Source organism: Hevea brasiliensis, chromosome 2 (genome assembly GCF_030052815.1).
Source record: "Hevea brasiliensis isolate MT/VB/25A 57/8 chromosome 2, ASM3005281v1, whole genome shotgun sequence".
In the NCBI taxonomy this organism is placed as follows: Eukaryota; Viridiplantae; Streptophyta; class Magnoliopsida; order Malpighiales; family Euphorbiaceae; genus Hevea; species Hevea brasiliensis.
Window position 1 is genome coordinate 107,737,033 of NC_079494.1, and position 22,680 is coordinate 107,759,712.

General features: G+C 29.8%; 1 protein-coding gene and 1 pseudogene across 3 annotated transcripts; one reads left to right on the forward strand and one right to left on the reverse strand.

The window, feature by feature from the left end:
• Positions 1-4,906: 4,906 nt before the first annotated feature.
• LOC110643334 (DEAD-box ATP-dependent RNA helicase 22) lies at positions 4,907-9,814 on the reverse strand. 3 transcript variants are annotated; one of them, XM_021795686.2, is made up of 9 exons: positions 9,405-9,814; positions 8,513-8,800; positions 8,236-8,349; positions 7,660-8,102; positions 7,218-7,530; positions 6,280-6,432; positions 5,985-6,036; positions 5,489-5,546; positions 4,907-5,236 (listed from the first exon to the last, which is right to left on the reverse strand). In XM_021795686.2, the coding sequence occupies exons 1-8, from the start codon at positions 9,750-9,752 to the stop codon at positions 5,497-5,499; spliced, it is 1,761 nt and encodes a 586-aa protein (XP_021651378.2). In that variant the 5' UTR covers positions 9,753-9,814; the 3' UTR covers positions 4,907-5,236; positions 5,489-5,496. The 3 variants fall into 3 exon arrangements, with proteins under 3 accessions (XP_021651378.2, XP_021651377.2, XP_057994090.1); XM_021795685.2 differs by having other exon boundaries at positions 4,907-5,273; XM_058138107.1 differs by having other exon boundaries at positions 4,907-5,356; positions 5,487-5,546.
• A 10,570-nt stretch (positions 9,815-20,384) lies between these two features.
• LOC110643322 (protein PLASTID REDOX INSENSITIVE 2, chloroplastic-like) lies at positions 20,385-21,920 on the forward strand (annotated as a pseudogene).
• Positions 21,921-22,680: the final 760 nt, after the last annotated feature.

Here is a 22,680-nt window from a genome sequence, read left to right on the forward strand (position 1 = left end):
CTAGGTGGACGCCCCCACAGAGATGATAATTTTTAGATTAATTATTTAAATAATATAATTTTAAAAATATTTTATCAAAACAATATAAAATTTAAATTATTTATTAAAATAGTATAATATTATAAAAATTAACTTCATATTGTCTCATCAACTACATACTTATCACACCAATTGAATGAGTTAATTTTTATATTAAAATCATCGTTTCATTTTACGTTTTAAAGAGTATTTTACAACCTTTCAATAATCCATTAAAAAATATATATATTGCAAAGATCGAGGGAATTTATTCCCTCTACTCACCTGCATGAATTTTTAAATTAATGTGTTAACCATTGAATTTGCTTTTTCAATTGGCGTTTTTGCAATTACATTTGTAAATAGTTCATGTTCATATTATTTTGATAAAATATTTTTAAAAATATATTATTTAAATAATTAACTCATAATTTTTTCAGTGATTTTACTCGTTGTCGTTGAATTTTCAATTTATTTTCTTAAATTTTATTTTATTATTAAAAAATCTAAATTTTAATTTATTCGTTTTACCAAAATTAGTAAGACGGTAAAATATGTATGTGGCACACACAATTTAAATACAAAAAATAAACTTTACGTTAATTAAAGGAAATTTTTAAAATTAAAGAAATTTTATTTAATATTTAAAATTTATCACTAAATTTTAATAGTTAAATTATAATTTAATAATTTAATATTGTAAGGTCATAAAATATATAATTTAATTCTTAAAATTTAACAAGACTTACAATTAGCTCTACATTCAATTGACTATTAATTATCGTGAAAATAATTAAAATATATTTTTTAAGAGAAAAACAAAAATTGCAAACTTTTCTATTCTGATGTAAATATCATATGATGTGATGGAGTCGAGAACTAGCTTCATCTGCCAGTCTGTCCTGATGTAAACACATAGCTCCTGGAAACATTGAATCTTTATTTTTTCCAGTGCACATTTTTTTAATTTTATTTAAAGAAATCAAATTTAATTGATTAAAATTTAAAAAACATTTACTGAAAAACTTAAAAAATATACTAAAATAACTTTGAAAAATTCTTGACAAGAAAAGAAATTAATTTTGAAAAAGAATTAAGGTTCGGTTCGATTTTCTTTGATTTCGGTTCAGTTCGATTCAATTCAATTCGATTTTTTTTATTTCCTGTATATATTAATAATTTCAATTCGATTTAATTTTTTTAATTTTTTATAAAAATAATCAAACCGAATCGATTAATTATAATTATTAAAATTATAAATCAAACTGAACTGAATAAATTTTAAAATTAAATTAATTAAATTAAATTCAATCAATTTAATTTAATTTTTTAATTTAAACTGAAAACTGCTCTCCCCTCGTAGCACCACATCAGCTATGACAGCTTGTAACTTGCATATTGACTTTTATGAATTTAGTATAAAAATTTTTTATTGAAATATATTGCTTGCAAGTTATATCGAAAGGTTGTAACTTGCAAGTAATAAAAATTTATGCATTAAAAGAGTATTTTACAACCTTTCAAATATACTCACCCGCATGAATTTTTATTGCTTGCAAGTTTAATATTACCGGCTTTAAAAGCTAAAAATAAGTCTTTAAAATTGAAGATTTCATATCCCTTAAGTGTTAAGTCCTCTCTTCTTTCCTCATTTTCTTTTTTCTTCTGTCTTTGTATCTAGCAATTTTTTTTCATAATTTTTATTTATTTATGTTATATATAGTATTTTTAAGTTATATTCATGCTTCCTTTTTCACATTAAAAAACAAAAATATTATTATTAAAGTACATTTTTAACTTTAGAGTAAAATGTTATTGTGATAATTGATATGATATATTTATTTAATATTTTAATTATGATAATTTTATTAATATGCATATCAAATTTTATGATAAATTTAGTGTTATATATGTAAATTATTGTAATTAATTAAAATTTAAATTAGTATGTTTATAATTTTATTTTTTATGCTATTAAGTTTGTGATAATTGGAAAAAATAAAATCAACATGCTTTTGCTAATATGGTCGTGTAGTGTATAAATTTTTATAATATATATGATAACTTTTTGTAATTTTAGTGATAAAAATATCAATTTTTAAAAAATTTTGTAAAAAAAAATATAGTTGTAATACTCTTAATTTATTTGAAACTATTTATTAATTTTCATTTTAAGGAATAGTTTCAAAATAAATATTTATATATTTATTTATTACAATAAATAGATATAAAATTAATAAATAAAATATACCAAGTTCTATATAAAAAAAAAAACCTATCGTGCTGACTAATACTGATGACTTGACTAAATTTGCTCGTAAAATTTATTAAATTTGTCGATAAAATTACTTTTTAAATTAACAGTTTTATTATTACTGGTTAACCATTGAATTTGCTTTTTCAATTGGCGTTTTTGCTATTACATTTCTAAATAGTTTATATTCATATTATTTTGATAAAATATTTTTAAAAATATATTATTTAAATAATTAACCCATAAAATTTTCAGTGATTTTACTCATTGTCGCTGAATTTTCACTTTATTTTTATTTTTTAAGTTTATTTTATTATTAAAAAATTTAAAATTTAATTAATTCATTTTACCAAAATTAGTAAGACGGTAAAATATGCACGTGGCACACACAATTTAAATACAAAAAATAAACTTTGCGTTAATTAAAGAAAATTTTTAAAATTAAAGAAATTTTATTTAATATTTAAATTTTATCACTAAATTTTAATGGTTAAATTATAATTTAATAATTTAATCTTGTAAGGTCATAAAATATATAATTTAATTCTTAAAATTTAACAAGAATTACAATTAGCTTTACATTCAATTGACTATTAATTATCGTGGAGATAATTAAAATATATTTTTCAAGAGAAAAACAAAAATTGCAAACTTTTCTATTCTGATGTAAATATCATATAATGTGATCGAGACGAGAACTACGTACCTTCATCTGCTAGTCTATCCTGATGTAAACACATAGCTGCTAGAAACGTTGGATCTTTATTTTTTCCAGTGCACATTTTTTTAATTTTATTTAAAGAAATCAAATTTAATTGATTAAAATTTAAAAAACATTTACTGAAAAACTTAAAAAAATATACTAAAACAATTTTGAAAAATTCTTGACAAGAAAAAGAATTAATTTTGAAAAAAAATATATATTTATTATACTTAATTTAAATGTAAAATTTAAATTAAGTGATTAAGTTGTAAGTTTTGTTAAATTTTAGAAATTTAATTATATAATTTTAAAAATATAAAAACTAAGTTGTAAGGATTTACCAAATTTCATAGTAGTAAGTTACTAAATTTTAATGTGAGTATTGATAAAATTTTTTAATTTTGATCGGAATAAATTAATTTTCTAAAATTAAAAGATTTAGATAAAATAGTAAGAAAGGCAAAATTTTGAACTTATTAAAGTAAAATATTTTTTTTTTATAAATTTTAAATAATAAGAACCTATTTTATTTAAAAATGAAATAAAAAGACAATAAGAAAAAGAAGAACGCCAAACTTGGGACCTTCAATCTATATTGATCTTGCTTTCGTAATCTGTATTGATTTTGCATATGAGACTGGAAATTGAGAATCTGATAGATGTGATATGTGTGTATGGTAAACTGATAAATAAATTTCATTTTTTATTCGATTTAATTTAATTTGATTCTTATAATTTTACTCAATTTATTGATTGGTGAGGTTTAATTTAATTTAAAATTGTATCCGTGAATAGATAAAAATTTTTTCTTATGAAAGTGTGGATATACGACATAAACGTTTTACCGATTTTCTTATTAAATTCTAATGAAAGGGATTTTTAGTGAGATAAAACTAATATTAAAAAAAAAAAAAAAATAAAGTTCAATGGTAAGGGTGACAGTTCAAGATGACCACTAAAAATTACCCAAAATTTCTTCTACTTTATCACAATCCAATATCATCCCTATCAACATTACACCTAAAATGAGAAGAAATCCAAAATTGGGACCCAATATCAAATCCAACAAATTTTATTGACATCGATTCAAATAATACATATTCAAATTTAATATGAATTCTAGTCTATTCAAATATATATATATATTAAAATTGAAGCTTTAAAATTTATTTATAAGAGCATTTCACCTAAATTAATAAGACTATTTATATCAAATGTAATTAAAAATTTTATTTATTAAACTTAAAATAAAATTATAATCAATTGAAAATTTTATTATTAATATAATTTTAAAATATAATTTTCAAAATATAAAAATAAATATTAAATTATATTATAAAAATTAAATCATAAATAACCCACATAACGCATAGATAAGACGACTAATTTTATATATTTAACATTTGTTATTTAAATATATAAAATATATACTTTTTTGTAATAATATTTAAATTTTTTTTAAAAAAATCTTATATAAAATATTAATTAAAATATACAAAATTAAATAAATTCAAATAGTAGCAATCTAATTTAAATAATTTATAATGAAATTTAAACAAGGATTGAGATATTAAAGATATTAATTAAGATATTAAAGATATTAATTAAATTCAATAACTTTCCTAAATATCCTACTCATTATAATTTCTGAAAATTATAAAATTTCAATGTTTCCTATATTTTATATTTTTATTATTTATTTTATAAATGTTTATATATTTCATTCATAGAAAATAAAATACTAACTTATCATAATAACCCTATGCCAAACATTTTTATTAGGGACGAAAATCACAGTTATTTAGTTTAAATTGGAAATTAAATCACATAATTTTTTTTTTCATATTGCACTAATTCTGTCCCACCAAGGAATGAAGCGCTTCCAATGAGCATACTCTCCATATAAAACACAATACTTTGAAATTTTAAGATGGATAAAATTCCTCAACCAACTCCATTCATTACTTTAGTGCGCGAAGATAAAAGAGAAGAAGAAAACTACAAATAGCTCGCCAAATTCAAGCAACTAAAACTGAAAAGTAAATTCTAAATGCCCCTCCATTACAAATTTCCATTACAAATTTCCACTATAGAATCATTTACCTATGCCAATCATCATCATCATCATCCCAAATGGGAGAATTATTCCTTCCATATGGCTGTTCAAAACTTTTCACATATTCGGTAACGTAATTACTGTGCTAGCCACCACACAGTGAATGGTCCGATTTAAAGATGGCATTGGGCCTGTGATTCAATAACTGTAAAGCAGGAAGATAGGAACTGACAACAATTGGACTGGTCACATGGAATGTTTTTCAAAAAAGGAAGGCAATAATACACCGATCAGAGGCAATGTTTTTGCACCAGAAGTGATGGGGACATGCTCAGATTTAAGAGAGAAAATTCTATTATCAGCATCATTCGACAAAATACAACATTATTTACATGCACATTATGAGAATCAAAACTAACAATTCATTAGACCAATGATCACAAGCTTTTTTACGTACCAAGTTCCTTAGACCCTTGCCATTTCATTAACGGATGCATTTCTGACTTTACTGGAACCTGTTAAGATGAGTCAACAACAAATCAGTCTACATTTTGATCAATACCTGAAATAGTCCAGTAATCATGGCGATTGTTAATTAATCCATGTCATAAATACACTCTCAAGTTAAACTTTATGCATGTACAAGCATCGCAAAAGTTTAGCCACAATGCAACTTTGTGCTCAGTTGGAGAACTGACATCTGAAAATATTTTATCAAATGATTTGCAAAATTTTGAGAAGAAGCTTTTTAAGGGTGAAATCATCCTTGAAAATTCTAGGATATCTCCTTCCACCAGTCTAGGTCACATCATATACTAATAAGGATTAGCAGTTTCATAATATTTTCAGTTTTTCTTTACTGTACCAGAAAATAGGTGATACAAAAGTACAATTTTTTTTCTTTGTCCCTTGATTTGAACTAAGTAGGAAAGCAATTTAAAATAATAATCTACCTTTCTTCTTAAGTTTGTTTCGGAAGCTCCTTTTTCTGCTAAACGCCGACTCCTGTATCCATATCAAAACATTTTAGCCCTTGCTCAGGATGTTGCAAATCAGCTACATTAGACTTACTATGGGCAATAAAGTTTCAGTGCTAAAATTATGACTCCCAATAATAACTTTAACTTGCCATAGAATGACCACCCTAAACTAATTTACTTAAAAAATCTTTAAATGATGCTTGAGGAATAACAAAACAATGGTTGGTAAATAACTTCTCAAATGAGAACTACTAGAAGTGAAAATTACCACAGGCCGACCCAGTTTCTTCGCTTGACGAATTGCATCAACAAGATCTCGATTGGATTCAGTGTACAGGCTAGTGACAACTCCATATTGACCAGCTCGAGCTGTGCGGCCAACCCTATGCAAGAAATCTACAGCAGATGTGGCAAAGTCTGCCTGGAAAAAATACCAACAGTTTCCAAAGCTCTTTAAATACATAAATCTTGCGGGCAAAGAAAGTTCCATAAATAGATATGGGAAATAATTCATAAAAGACATGATAATTTTAAGGGAAATATTAGTGGTTACTCAATGGAACAGAAAGAAGTCAACCCAAAATGTCTCAAAACATCGTTGATAAACATCACAATAACGAAGTCAAGTTTTGCTTCTACTACAAAGTGACAGTAAATTGTAAACTTCTAAGAGGTTTCAGGAACACAATGATTTGGGTACACTTAAATTGAAAAGAATTTCTGTCAGAGCTCATTAGAAGCCACTAATTAATGCAATTTAATTTTATCATCCAAAATTAGGGATGATAATGGCTCTGACAATCTAAATTTGAGAAGTTTACTTCTCATAATAAGATTCCTTTCTCCCAATTATGGGCTATGGCGTCCTTTGGTTCTCAAACCCTAAGCATCTTTTAGTCTCTCCAGATTCCAAAATCCCACAAAAACTTGGCTGGCTCTTTCTTGTGAAATTTTTTCATTATGGCTAATTGTTTAGCCATGCTAATTAGATTGATCTCATGCAAAATACACATAAGCCCACCGTATAAATTAATATACTTCAAAGATGTGGTTACCTACTGTTTTATGTTGTCATTTTTTCACCAATGATTATAATTTCATGTTTCAAAATTTTCTTCAGAAACTGGGAATTTACGGGGTTTCCTGTTATCATGACAATATGCATAAATCAAGTACCCAAGTAATCTGTTCAATAGAATAACAAACCTGGATAACATGTGACACATTTGGAACATCAACTCCCCGTGCAGCAGCATCAGTGCACACAAAAACTCCCCCTTTTTCTAGGAAATCAACTAATGTCTTTGCACGTTCCTCCAAAGAAATGTCTTTATGGTAGCAATAGCATTTAATCCCAGCTCTCTCCAATATTTTAGCTACTGCTTCAACAGCATCAACAGTGTTTGCAAAAATCATAGTTCGACTAACACCAACATCAGATCTAGATCCTTGGTTCACAGCATCTATAAGTGCATCCACCTGGGTATCAACGGCAACTTCAACCCACTTCTGTTCCAATCTGGAAGAGAATGGAAGCAATTAATATCAACAAATCAATTTCCTGTATCATGAAATTGGCCAAAAAGCAGCGCAAAATAACAGTAACTAGTAATTTGCAACAAATAGCAAGCACAATAGAATGTGGCACCTGGGGTTGTGACAGTGAAGATAGTTTCCACTAATCCAATTGGCATCTGGAAACATCCGTTTCAACACTGCTCCAGCAGTTTTTTTACCATTAACTGGAAGGGTGGCTGCAACAAAAATGTACTGTTTACTGTGTATGTAATCTTTTCTCACTCTCCTCCAGTCTTTTCTGTTGATGGACCCAGCTTCACTTTCCTCTTTTAAGTCCTCAACTTCATTATCACCTTCAAAGTCTTCATCCTCTGCTAAGATAGATTCATTTTGGGGTTCACCATCTTCCAAGCCACACTCTCCTGGAGAATCAGAACCTAATTCTGCAGTATTTTCAAGTTCACATTTACTTACTTGAGACAACTGCTTCTCATCAAAACGAAGCATGTTTATGAGACGGATAACCTGATTCTGGAAGCTCCCACAGAGAAGCATGTCTGCTTCATCGAACACCTGCCAATTACAGTACATAATAATTCAATAGACATATGATTTCTCAACTAACCATTGTCAATAACATGGGCCACTTTTCTAATAACAACAATTAAAACAAAAACAATAATGGTTGTGAGGGAATGAAAAATACCACATATTTCACACCACGAACAAAATTCAATTTTCGCTGTTTTTTTGGGTCAATATTATTAAGAAGAGCAGCTGGCGTTGACACAATAATGTCTGGTTGATTAACTGGCCATCCCTGCAGTCAAAATTTCTTAACAGATTCAAATAAATATATGGAACCTTAAATGTGCACAGGAATTCATTAAAAAAAGTTATTCACACCCTTACAGTAACACACAAGAGAAAAACTTGCCACTAGTGCCATGCAGATGTAATAATAATGATCAGGGTATCAATACCTGTCGGCCACAGACAGCCGTGACTTTGAGAAGTGGTTCACCATTATCATCACAAAGACCACAAGCCATTCGAACCACTTGTTCACACAACAACACATTTGGACAAAGAACTAGAGAAATTCTATGGGAAGGCATCAATCCTTGATCAGAATCATAATCTTTGAGATGATCCGGTGGATTACATAACTTGTCAATTAAGGGAACAAGGTATGCATGCGTTTTACCACTACCAGTCTCCGCTGCTACTACCACATCCTTTCCTGAAAGTATTGATGGTATAGAGGCAGCCTAAAACACAAGACCATTATCCATTATAAAATTAGAAATTTGATCCAAACAAAAGCAAAAATTACTGGCAATTTTATATATAGGACTCAAAGAAATCACATATTTCTCATTGAAAAGTCTGGAGAGATAAAGGCCTCAAATGACAGAATGTTCGAGTGTGGCCAAATAACACGGAGTGTCAGTTTGAAATAACAAAAAGTTTCTTTTATTTGTAGTCTGCACATACCAGGCAGTGTTCAAAGCAGTGGTTTCAGTTTCCCTAGATTTTGGGTTTATACAATTACAAGCTCAAAGAGTTGCCCCTCATTTATCAACACAAAGACACGTTTCCCGATACAAACAACAACTGTATCGCTGGAGTTGAGAGAGTAGTATGCAAAATACAAAAGTACTTCTCCATGAAGCATTTAACCCTTCTCTGCTGTTTATTTTTATTATTGTTGCTCCTTTTAACTTGAAATTAAGATCATCAATTTTCTTTTTCCTATCTTCATCTCTCGATACCAATAATTCATTTCCAGTGTTTAAATTTGCTTTAAAATGGCTAGTTACTCGTTCTGAAATAAACATAAATATAGATGCGTGTGAGTTTAATCTGACTCACCTGAACTAGAGACGGTCTTTCGAGACCAGCATTAGAGATGGCTCGACAGAGGCGATCAGACAAACCGAGAGAAGCCCACGAAACACCTTCGTCTGCGAAGAACGTGTCGTTTCCCCCCTTATCAGAGACAACAGCTGCAGCAGCAGTAGAAAAACGCCTATTACCTCTTCTGTATGACTGATTGAGCCAAAACAAGCGGATTCTCAACGAATAAGTTGGAGAAGATAAGGATGATAGAGGGGAACTAGAGAGGTATGAATAGGAGTGCTTCAACCGCGGGAGGAGCAATTTAGGCGGCGACGATAGTTTGTAGAAATGGAGCATTGAAGCAGAGCGATAGACGAGCATTTGTGCTGTAATCGGAGGTATCTGGCAGGAAGGGGATGAGGATTATTGGTATGGAGTTAGGCATAAACCCTTTTGCCGCATGCTGTGAGGGTTTTGGATGGCAAAACGACAGCGTATATCAACCACCAATTATAAGCAAAAGAAGAAAAAAGTAAAATAAAATTTTTTATATAAAAATATAATTATAAATTAAACAAAATCTCCAATATTTAACAAAATTCGTAAATGAATTCCTAATATATTTTTATAATGATTTTATTCTTAAATTTAATTTTTATTAATAATTTAATTTTTATATTTATTTTTATTAATAAATTAAATTTTATAATCGATGAATTTTGAGAATTAATTTATTAATAAAAATAAAATGTGAAGGTTAAATTGTGAAAAGAAATAAAATTTAAAAATTAAATTATTATAAACTTACATTAGTGACTAATAATTTTACTAAATGTCAAGAACTTAGTTATAATTTATCCAAAATATAAAACAAACTTAGAAGGGAAAAAATATTGAGAGATAAATGTTATATATAATTTTTTTATCATATAAAAAAAAGAAAAGAAATATTATATTAAGAGAAAAATCTTTGGTCTTATTTTATTTAAATTTTTTAATTTTGTACAATCAAATCAAACTTTTGAAAATTAAAAGAATTTTATCTAATAATCAAATTTTATTCTCAATTTTTAATAAATAAGTTACAATTTAATTTATATATTTTTAAAATAAAATATTTTAATTTTTAAAATTTAATAAAATTTATAATTTAATTTTTTTATTAAATATATTATTAATTATAATAAAAATAATTAAAATGTTCTTTAACTCTATATATTTCTAAGAGAAATAACTGAAAAGTCGCCCCGATATAGTCATCACGTACTACATTCGAGTTGAGACTGCCTTTGTCCGCCAGCCCATCTTTAAATGACCCCGTAGCTGTTGAAAACGTAAAAATTGTAGCTCTAGGAAAAGATATTGTGTCAAGGTGCAAATCATAAATTCAACCCAATCGAATCTTTGTTTTTTTAGTGAAAATTTTTTAAATTTTATTTAAAAAAATTAAAATTTTATGGATTAAAATCTAATAGAAAAACTTAACAAAAACTCCAGAACAATTTTAAAAAATTCTTAACAGGAAAAAAAAAATTTGTGAAGAATAATAAATTTATTATAATATTTAAATCAATAGATTAAGTTATAGATTTTATCAGATTTTAAACAATAAATTACTTGATTTTAAAAGTATAGAGACTAAATTATAAATTTCATTAAACCTTAGAAATTAAATTATAATTTATCAAATTATAATTAGGGTGTTGAATAAAATTTCTTTAATTTTGAAATGTTTGATTCAACTATAAGATTAAAAGATTTGAATAAAATAATGACAAATACAAACATTAAAATTTATGATGTATAAAAAAAGGAAAACTAAAGATGGGAGAGAGGGTGAAAATTAATTTAACTTTTTTTTTTTTTAAGTTTTACACATAAAAGACATGGATTTAGGAATTTATGAATATTATAAACTTTTTACATAATAAATTATTAATTATTCTAATTTTAGATTTAATTATTGCAATATTCCTTTAGCAATATATAATTATAAATTATATTGTTTTAATTAATAGGGCTTAGCTAAGTGACTATCATAAAATTAAAATGCAGACAAGTTACATAGAGTGGTAAGCTTTTTTTTTTTTTTATCAATAGATAGACACATACACTAAGTCGTGTGTGTTTATTTTGTAACGCATTCACTTTACGTAGTTCGTACGTTCTACTGTTTCGGTGACCAATGGTTGTCCGGATCGTCAGGATGTCTGGAATTATACTTAAATGATAGTGAGGAGATATAAAATGATGGAATATATGGTAAGAAAATACAAGAAAAATTAAGAGAAAATAAAAGAAATGAAATGCAACTAGGTTAAATGAGCCGGAACCGTAGCGATGGGTGATCGTACCGGGAAGTCACTGCGTAGACGGTTGACTATCCCAAGACCGCAGGGAACGCCGAGAAATAATTTTTGGGACTTAATTAAAAGTTTACTAAGGTATAATTGACATTAAAAATGTCAAAAAAAATTTAGTTAATCGGCACAAATGAAAATGAAAATTAAAGAAATCGTCGGATTAGGGATTTAATCAGTATTACTGAAAAAGTGTGATTATAACCCGAAGAGGGAAATTTTGATCATTTGGCATATAGAGTTGACTTTTGACCTAAATGTCTATTAAAAATGAGTGGTATTAAATTTTAAAAACCCCATAAAAATATGAAATTATATATGTAATATAATTAAAGGAAATATTAGGGGGATAATTTGAAATATTAAAACTTTAATATTATAATAATTACACTAAAGTTAGTGGAGGTATAAAAGGACACATAAGGAGACATATTTCACCACTAACTTCTTCTTCTTCATATTACTCTCACTATGGCCGATTCAAGCTCTCCATATCACTCTCCACTTTCTCACTGTAAAATTATGAACTAAGCACCTCCAAAAAAGAACATAGCAGGATAAAGGATGGTTGATATTAGAAATTTCAAATGGAATTAAATTAATTATAAATCTTAATTATTCAAATTATGTTTTATTTCTACCTTTATTTGTATATTATTTCTTTGTTATATTATTGCACCACTAAGCAGCAATGCTTAGCGCGATGGATTTGTTTCCTCGCGTAGGTACTGAAAATAAAACCCAGTGAATATTTAACTGACATTTTTGAAGTTCAGATCTGTAGAAGTGTCAAAAGTGTTCAAAGTTGTCACCTCCTCAGCAATGCATGTAGATAGAGCTCAAATTAATCATATTATGTATTTTGTGCATTATAATTATTTCTCATGTTATAATGCAAATTAGAAAATTGTAATTAATTTGTAAATCATGTACATGATGAACTTATGTAATTAGTTTGCAAATTTTGTAAATTAATGAAATTTAGGAATTATGATATATGAGTTGAGCAACATGAAAATGTATGGAATTGAATGTGAGATGAGATTTGAAATTATTTGATCATGATGAGTATGAATGAGATTGAGTTTGAGAATATTGGGAGTGTTTTTTTTTTTTCAGGTTCAGAAGAACTGTTTTTCCCAAATTACAGCCGGCACTCTACCGGATTTTATATAAAATTTGAGAAAATTTAAATTAATCAATCTTTTAGAGAAAAGACATAAATGGTATAAGTTTTATATAAAGGCTATTTCAATCAATAAAATGAGTATCTAGAAAATATGATAAGATAAGATAAGGTGCTCCGGCACTCAGTGTGACATGCCTCGCTCGGCTACACTGTAGACGGGTGAGGGGTATTACATTTAGTGGTATCAGAGCACGGTTTAGGCGTTCATAAGCATAGATAAGTAGAAAGAGCTAGTGTGCATAACATGCATTGCATTCATCAGAGTTGAAGTGATACTAATACAGATCTGTTTATTTTTTGTTATTTTAGGATAAGTTATGGAATTAGAATCGCAAAAGGGAATTGAGGAAGAAGTAGTAAGTCATCCCCCAACTGGGAGTAACGTTAGAGATAGGGGAGAACCTGATCTGTTAGTGCAAGAGGTGCCTGCACAACCCCAATAGGCCTTGTTTGAGCAAATGACTGAGTTCTTCTGACAGATATCTAGGACAATTCCACCACCACAGCCTTAGTAGAAGTCACCTTTGGGAAGAATCAGAAAGTATGGGGCTGTAGATTTCAAGGGTAAGAAGGAAGATGACTCTACAGTTACTGCATATTGGTTAGAAAGGACTGAAAGAGTCCTGCAGCAATTATATTGCACACCAGAATAGAGTTTAGAGTGTGCAATTTCACTACTACAAGAAACTGCCTATCGATGGTGGGATGCTATAACTAAAGTAGTGCCACTAGCCAAGGTGACTTGGGATTTCTTTCTGATAGAATTCAGAAAGGAATATCTTAGCTGTGCTCATAAGAAGGAATGGAATAGGAGTGGCGATAAGCAAAAGAGGGTATTTGGACAGTCTAGTAACAAGAGACCTAGAGAATCCTTAAGTTAGACATCTGATCAGAGTAAGAGACAAAGGCCCAGGCCCATATTTAGAAGGCGTCAACAAGAGACACCAGTAGTGAGCACACCAGGACTAACAATGAAAAGTTCTACCCCAAGAAAATGTGGCCATTATAAAAAGCGGCATAGAGGTGAATGTAAGGGGTTGACTGGAGCTTGTTATGGATGTGGGGCCATGGACCATCGTCTGAAAGATTATCATAAGAGGAACTTTCCATGGACACAGACAGAGAAATTACCTTCTACTGCATAGAGTGATAGTAGTTTGGAGGGATTTGAGGCAACTGGGAGTACTGTGAAGTCTGCAATTGAGACTGCAAAAGGACCAGATGCAAGAGTAACATTACCTGCAAAGGCTACCTCGGTCAGAGAGGAGTAAGATGCTCCAGATGTGAATTTGAGGTAAAGTATTTATTCTTTATGATATTAGAGACCTATGCATTATTATATATGTACTACATTATATGTAAAGAAAGGAGTTCAAATGGATAAATCTAAATAAGATATTTTAGTTATTAACCATTTAGACCACAGTATGATGGGGAATAGGATCTGGTCTCTGAAAAATTGACCTGAGATGGGAGGTATTATTAACTGATAGGATTAGAGTGGATTTTAAGAAGATAGTAACCATAGTGAAATGAAAGCCACTTAAGAATGTTAAATTGAGTGGAATAGTAAAAGTTAAATCAGCCCTGAGAAGTGAAGTCGAAAAGGATAAGATGTTAGAAAATCTAGTCCATGAGGATATATTATAGTGACTATGTAATGTTCCCGATGTTTGTATTGTAAGCTGCATATTACAGTACCGACACAGAATTATTGTGTAGAGCTACGTGTTTCCTCGTGGTATACCAAGATGAGGATGTTTGCAAGTGGTTTTTGCTTAAGTATAGTTATGCCAAAAATAGAGTATTATTACGGCAAATAAATGTGGAAATTCTAGTTAGAAATTTAAAACTTTAGAACTAGCATATCGAATGGTCACAATTGTAAGGTAGCTAGAGTCAGTGACTCAGTTACACTAGCATGCACTACCATTACCACAGGAATTGCTATAAGCTTAGAGGTTTCAGTATAGTTATAAATTAGAAAGAGCACCTTGAGGGTGAAGCTATCTAGTCCTCGATATGGGGTCTTACAGTTATTTTGATATTTTAGTCAGAAAGGAATGATTGTGGTATTTGAGAATATATTTAGAAATTGTATTGCTACTCTCGGAGGGAGCAGAATAGATCCCTTCCATTGATGGAGTTCGTGTGTAGTGATGGTTATTAAATAAGCATGAAGATATCAAGATATAAGGTCTTATATGAGATAAATGTAGAATACTTAGACAAAGGCAAGTTAACAGGATTGGAATTGGTAAAAGAGACTAATGGACCAGTAAAGACCCTAGTATGAAAAATCAAGAAACTAATGAATAAGAGAATTTCATGAGTAGAAATACTAGAGGCAAAGGAAACAATGATGGGAGAATGAACAAAATTATGAGATAATGATATTCTTAGTTATTTGAATCCAATGAATTTCGAGGACGAAATTCGTTTTTAGAGGAGAAGAGTTGTAACGCCCTCACTTTACGTAGTCCGTATGTTTTACTGTTCCGATAACCAATGGCTGTTCGGACCATCAGGATGTCTAGAACTACACTTAAATGATAGTGAGGATACATAAAATGATGGAATACATGGTAAGAAAATACAAAAAAAAAAAATAAGAGAAAATAAAAGAAAGGAAATGCAATTAGGTTAAATGAGCTGGAACCGTAGCGATGGGTGACCGTACAGGGAAGTCACTGCGTAGACGGTTGATAATCCCAGGACCGCGGAGAACCCCGAGAAATAATTTTTGAAACTTAATTAAAGGTCTAATGAGGTATAATTGACATTAAAAATGTCAAAGAAAATTTAGTTAATCGGCACAATTGAAAATGAAAATTAAAGAAATCATCGAATCAGGAATTTAATCGGTATTACCGAAAAAGTGTGATTATAACTCGAAGAGGGGTGTTTTGGTCATTTGGCACCTAGAGTTGACTTTTGACCTAAATGTTCATTAAAAATGAGTGGTATTAAATTTTGAAAACCCCATAAAAATATGAAATTATATATGTAATATAATTAAAGGAAATATTGGGGGGATAATTTGAAATATTAAAACTTTAATATTATAATAATTACACTAAAGTTAGTGGAGGTATAAAAGGACACATAAGGAGACAGATTTCACTACTAACTTCTTCTTCTTCATATCACTCTCACCATGGCTGATTTAAGCTCTCCATTTTCTTCCTCCTTGGCCAGTTACATGCAAGCTTGAAATCTCTCCCATTTTCAACCTAAAACTCAAAGTTCTCTTCATTAAAGTTTATCTCCACACCTTGGGCAGATCATAGGCAACAAGAACAAGAGGATTTGGTGAAGTTTTCACAAGGTTTGGAAATTCTTGGTTGAAGGTTAGTGTCAATTTTCTCTTCCTTTCTTAATTAAACTTTGAATTAAGGTTGTAATGAATTGATATGTTGAGAAATTTGAAGAAATTTATGAGTAATTTGTGGACCTCAATTTCGGCAGCCTTGGTAAGTAAGGGAGTTTGATGAATTCTTACATGTAAGTGATGGGTTATGATGTAGATTAAGGTAACTATATGTATTAGAGTTTAATGGCATGTGTATGTTTGAAATTGACAAATTGAATTAGGGTTTGAACACTTATTGAAGACTTTGGGCAATTGATGAATTCGGAAGCCTTGATGAACTTAGGAGATTGATAATTCCATGAATTTAAATGTTGATTAATGGTGTTGATGGATAGGTGAAAATGAATTATATATTGATAGTTGAAGTTACATGTACTAGCAAATTGATTTCATATGTGTATTATTGATTTTGACCATTTGAATTAGGGTTTTGTATTGAATATTGAAGACTTGTGTAAACTGCTGAAAATTGACCAGTTTTAGATTTGATGGATGATATTAGAAGTGCTATGAATGCAGAATTATAGTTTGGGAGATGGAGAAATTTTATTGGAAGTGTAATTTTTTTTGCAGGTTGTGTATTTGTTAAAAACAGTGTGTATTTTGAGCCATAACCTAAATTGTGTGACCCCAATTGGTATGAGACTAATTGAAAGTAAAACTAGACCTAAAATGATCCAATTTTTATGTAGAAACCATGCAAAAATTCTACCTAGAAAATGACCTAAAATTTGACCTAATTCAGATTACCAAATTGTGAACTTAGAATTTTGATCAAATGAACATTGTTCATTCATTTGGTCATATCTCACTGTAGACAGGTCAAAATGACCTAAATTTTATATCATTGAAAAGCTTATACATAGAGTACAACTTTCGTAAGGACACAAAGCCCATAAATGCCATTAACCAAGTCAAATTGCTTGCCCAAGTTGGGTTACCAAATCTGTCTAGAATTGAAATTGCCCAGAATTGCTAGGCAAAGGCTAATTGACCAGCTTGAATAAAAAGACCATAACTTGGTCCACAGGACTCCAAATGACATGAAATCAGTGTCAAAATTTCAATAAGATATAGACCTACAAAATTGGTATTTGGACCAAAACCCAGAAATCAAGAAAAATAGGTCAATTAGCTTGATCAAGTTGATGCACAGAATCTGGAAATTGCATAAGTGACTCTTGACTCTAACATAGTCTTTTAATGATATCTCTCACTAGAAAACTTCAATTCATAGGTGCCATATAGTTGTGGAAAGCTATGAAATAGAGCTAAAATGTTGTTTTAGACACCTTTCACAAATTATGAAAGTAAGAAACTTAAAATTAGGGTCAAAGTTACTGACCTAAATGGGAATCATGTTAATATTGGACATTTGAGTCCAGGCCAATAATTTGACTATAAGTAATTTTACAAGACTTAAAAAATTGCAACAAAAAAAAATTCTGAGTGACTATAAGACATAGGGTAACAAAACCTATGAAGAACACTAGGCCTAAATATTGCTATAACCTGTTCAAATAAAATTGGCAAAATATGATACCAAAACTGTCTAGATAAGGAACCAAAATTCAGAATTGACCTAATTATGGTTATTTGACCATAACTTGAGTTATACAACTCCAAATGGAGTGATTCAAAAAGGGAATTAAAGAAGACACAATAAGGAACAACTTTGATGAAGAGAATTTTGCCAAATTTCCTACTGTAGCTTGGTCCAATGGAACAATAAACATTAGCCATGAAATCTGAAAATTTGAAGTAACATATAATGAGCCTTGGATTAAGATTGGCAATTGATGCCAATAAGTGTTAAACTCAAAATGTGGGATCTTAGTGCAATTAGAACTAACATATCTATTAAGTATGAAAAAGTCAACATTTATGTTTGACTAGTAAGGTGAATAGTAACTACCAAAACCAAAATTGCTAATGGTACCCCACCTAAATAATTTAATGTATACTTAAATTATGTGCATAGGTAGATGAAATTTGTATTCTCATCACAAATAGAACTCAGAAGACATTAGGTCTCATTATTGAAGGAAGGAAAAATGCTTTGAGTACAATGGTACTTCAGAATAACCGATGTGAATTGTGATTATTATGACGATATAATGAATGTATAAATTATGAGGAATGCAATGATTATATATAATTGTGATGTAGAAATCTATGTTCCCACTAGAAACAGAATCAATTGTTATAAATTGTAATTGAACTTATAATTAAATAATGATATTTTAATATATATTAATATTTAATGATACTTATGTGTCCATGTATTGCCTAGACACGTGTATCAGATTGAATAGATTTGCATGCCAATAGGGTATTATTTGTGCAGTATTGCGTAAGACTTTATGTCTGTATTTATGGCTTTATACCTATATTTATGGCTTGTATGCCTGATTATCTGTTCATCTGTTATCATAACTTTTTAGCCATATCAATTACATACGTGGTTGACGTTCTGAGCTTATACGTCTCATGGTATGATGGCCCGAGACACTGCAGTGTCCAGTGCCCAGGACCCGCATATCCAGTTTAGTCAGCCTGTCATAGGTTACTTGGGCAGTGAAATTTATTGAAATAAGTTAAGAATATTAGCAATTAAAAATATTAGAAATTAACTAAACGAGTAAGAAGACCTGAAACAAATTAGATTAGTTCTAAAAATTTTTAGTATTATGAAATGATCTAAGACAACTTCGAAAGTATTGAGGAAGTGATAAAAAGATTAGCAGAAGAATTATAACTTAAATAAATATTTCAAATATGATTTACATAATAATATAAGCCTAAATTTAATATTTAGATTATTTTTATATTGTACAATATTACTGTAAAATTATGAACTAAGCACCTCCAACGAAGAACATAGCAAGATAAAGGATGGTTAATATTAGAAATTTCAACGGAATTAAATTAATTATAAATCTTAATTATCTGAATTATGTTTTATTTTTACCTTTATTTGTATATTATTTCTTTGTTGTATTATTGCACCACTAAGCAGCAATGCTTAGCGCGATGAATTTATTTCCTCGTAGGTATTGGAGATAAAACCCAGTGAATATTTGACTAGGATTTTTGGAGTTCAGATCTGCAGAAGTGTCAGAAGTGTTCAAAGTTGTCACATCCTCAGCAATGCATGTAGATATGACTTATATTAATCATATTATGTATTTTGTACATTATAATTATTTCTCATATTGTAATGTAAATTAGAAAATTGTAATTAATTTGTATATCATGTACATGATGAACTTATGTAATTAATTTGCAAATTTTGTAAATTAATGAAATTTAAGAATTCTGATATATGAGTTGAGCAACATGAAAATGTATGGAATTGAATGTGAGATGACATTTGAAATTATTTGATCATTATGAGTATGAATGAGATTGAGTTTGAGAATACTAGGAGTGTTTGTTTTTTTTTTCAGGTTCAGAAGAATTATTTTTTCCAAATTACAGTCGATACTCTACCGGATTTTCTATAAAATTTATGAAAATTTAAATTAATAAATTTTTAAGAGAAAAGACATAAATGGTCTAAGTTTTATATAAAGGCTATTTCAATCAATAAAATGAGTATCTAGAAAATATGATAAGATAAGATAAGGTGCACCGCCAATCAGTGTGACATGCCTCGCTCGGCTACACTGTAGACGGGTGAGGGGTGTTACATATTTATTGACAAAAAAAAAAAGTGCCATTGAGTGAAAACAAAAGGTGAGGCTGAGTGTTCTGGTGTGACTCTGGTTTGAGTTCTACAAGGGAGTTAGGCATGTCAAGAGACTGATCTTTTGAGATCCCACATTGATTGTGAACAGTATGTATGTGCCACTTATATGGAATCAAGACCCTTATTAAAATTGCCATAATTTTTAATAAGTGCTAGTTTTCGTCACTGAATTATGTGTCTATCTAGTAGCAAGCTACTTAACACTTAAGCAATTATAATATTAATATTAATTAAAAAAAAAACTACATAGTATTTACACTTTTATGGACCCACTTTCATACTTGTATAATATAAATCGGATTGCCATTCATGTGGCTCCTTCTAAAACCCAGATAAAGCCCCTTCAGGACAGGGTAAGGAATAAGGAGAAGCAGAGATAGAAATGGTTTCATGGACTAAAGCTCTTTTCCCTTTAACGGTTGACTCTTGCTCTCTCTTCTTTCCTTCAGATTCTCGTCCCCTTCCTTCGTTTCATTCTTCTTCTCCACAATCACTGCAATTGTTTTGGGCTCAAGTTTCTCTGCATCCAGTCGCGTAACCATTATTCAACGAACATTGTCTTACTTATACCCTTCAATCAGCAAAAAGAACGGGACAAAGCACATTTGCAGAGCAGCCGAATACAAATTTCCAGACCCAATTCCCGCATTTGCTGATACCGTGAGTAAACTGTTTATTTTTGTGCACATTTTATAGCCCTTCTCTCTGTTCGTTTAATCTTAATTTGCTAATAATTAGTCCTTTCTTTTCCTTTTTCTTCATCCTTTGTCTAGGAGACTGAGAAATTTATGACCCATCTCCATAAGAAGCTCTCGAAGAAATACATATATGGAGATTCGGTTGAAGAGGTGGTTGGAATCTGCACTGAGGTGCTTCAATCTTGTCCCTTTTTATGGCCTTTCTATATTGTCAAATTATATTCTTTTTGTCTACACACATAGACACTTGTTAATAAATTTCAACTGTGACTCTTAGCTTTTCTTATCATCATTTAGCTTTACGAAAAATACTATGTATTGTTATTTAGTTTAAGTTATCATGCTAGGTAAACTTTGTTCAGTTATGTCAAAAACTGGAAAATGAAATTAAAATGCTGGATACTGCTCAGCCATAACACTAATGCTTTGTTGTAATTATACAATAGTTTTCTGAAATGCATGATGAATGCAGTTTCAAGACTGCTGATGTCAAATAGGGAGTGTTCAACATTGCTGTTGTAACCATGTTGAAAGACGTACTTTCTTAAATTTGTTGATTAAAAGTAGGCTTTCAACTTTCAAGTTTTTGTGATGTTGTTGCTTGATACACTTCTAAAGTATACAAGCATAAGCAGGCCCTAATTAAGTTGTTTGACTCTTATAATTCTCTACAGATACTCAATACCTTCTTGCACACAGACTGTGGCGGTCCTGGAACACTCTTAGTGATGCCTTTCATTGACATGGCTGATACCATAAATGAGCAAGGTTTGCCTGGAGGACTACAAGCTGCACGTGCAGCAGTAAAATGGGCCCAAGATCACGTTGACAAAGACTGGAAAGAGTGGACTGGTGGTGATAGTAATTGACAGAATAACTCCCTAATCATCAATGTAGTGCGAGATTCTGTTTAGTTGTTGTCATGTCAATTGAAAAAGATCATCGAACGGTTTTAATTCTATTTGTGTGTCTCTGAAGGAAGTGATGATGAAAGAAAACTGAAATTTGAGCATGTTTTGTGGAGTGGAGGGAATGTGTATCTGTATTCGTCTCATGAACCTTATCATGAGATTGTATATTGTCCTCTCATTCGATGGAATTTAGAAGAAGCAAGGTTAGAAGGTTAAGCTGTTCAATTTTGCTGGAAATGTTCCACAAGTAACCCATTTTCTCATGCATCTCTATCCTCGTCCGCTGAATATCTTTATTTGCTTCAATCCTTTTTTCCATCCTTGAACATGTATGACCTGTTTGGCATTGCTATTGAAACTGCTATTAAGAAAATTATTTTTTTAAATATACTAGTTAGAGGGTGTTAAAAAATAATTAAAAATTAAATTTAATCAGTTTTAATCATAATAACACTAAAATAATAAAATAGTTTTTTTCAAACTATTTTTTTCAACGGCATCTAAAATAGTGTTTTTATTCAAAAAAATAGTTTCAGGCTCTGAAATTCAATGCCAAACAGGGTTACAGTGTGTATTACCATATTCTGTTTTAGCACTTGTCTAAGCTCCTGGAGGGTCCATTCAGCAGTTAGGGATTTCATCCTGGTGTTTTTAGCACCTTCTCATCACGCGTTAGTTGACATTTCTCAATATCTGAGATTCCATCATAATGTTGTGAGGAGTTATGACTTTGTATATTTTTCTGCAGATAACTTTTTTGATTTAATAATATTGCAGCAATGCCAGCTTTTTTTGGGGGGTTTTATTTTTGTTTAGTGGGTAGATTTAATTTTATGAAACATCTAACTTCCTTCTGTGCCTACCTCAAACTTGCTATTTATTAGAGTAGCCTCACACCAGATTGAAAGGAGAGTAAGGATGCGTATGATCTGTTCTAATTTGATAAGGGTGAAGACTTGATTTGAATGGAAAAAAGGAACTGATTTTACCTTTTTTTTCCCCTAAGAACTAATTATACTTGAAATGG

What these genes read in the sequence shown, in the direction of transcription:
- LOC110643334 (XM_021795686.2), bottom strand. Translation starts at nt 9,752, where the DNA reads ATGCTCGTCTATCGCTCTGCTTCAATGCTCCATTTCTACAAACTATCG. An exon ending in AAAGACCGTCTCTAGTTCAG is followed by an intron (nt 8,801 to 9,404) that starts GTGAGTCAGATT and finishes CTTGTGTTTTAG; the next exon opens with GCTGCCTCTATACCATCAAT. An exon ending in TTCGTGGTGTGAAATATGTG is followed by an intron (nt 8,103 to 8,235) that starts GTATTTTTCATT and finishes TGTAATTGGCAG; the next exon opens with GTGTTCGATGAAGCAGACAT.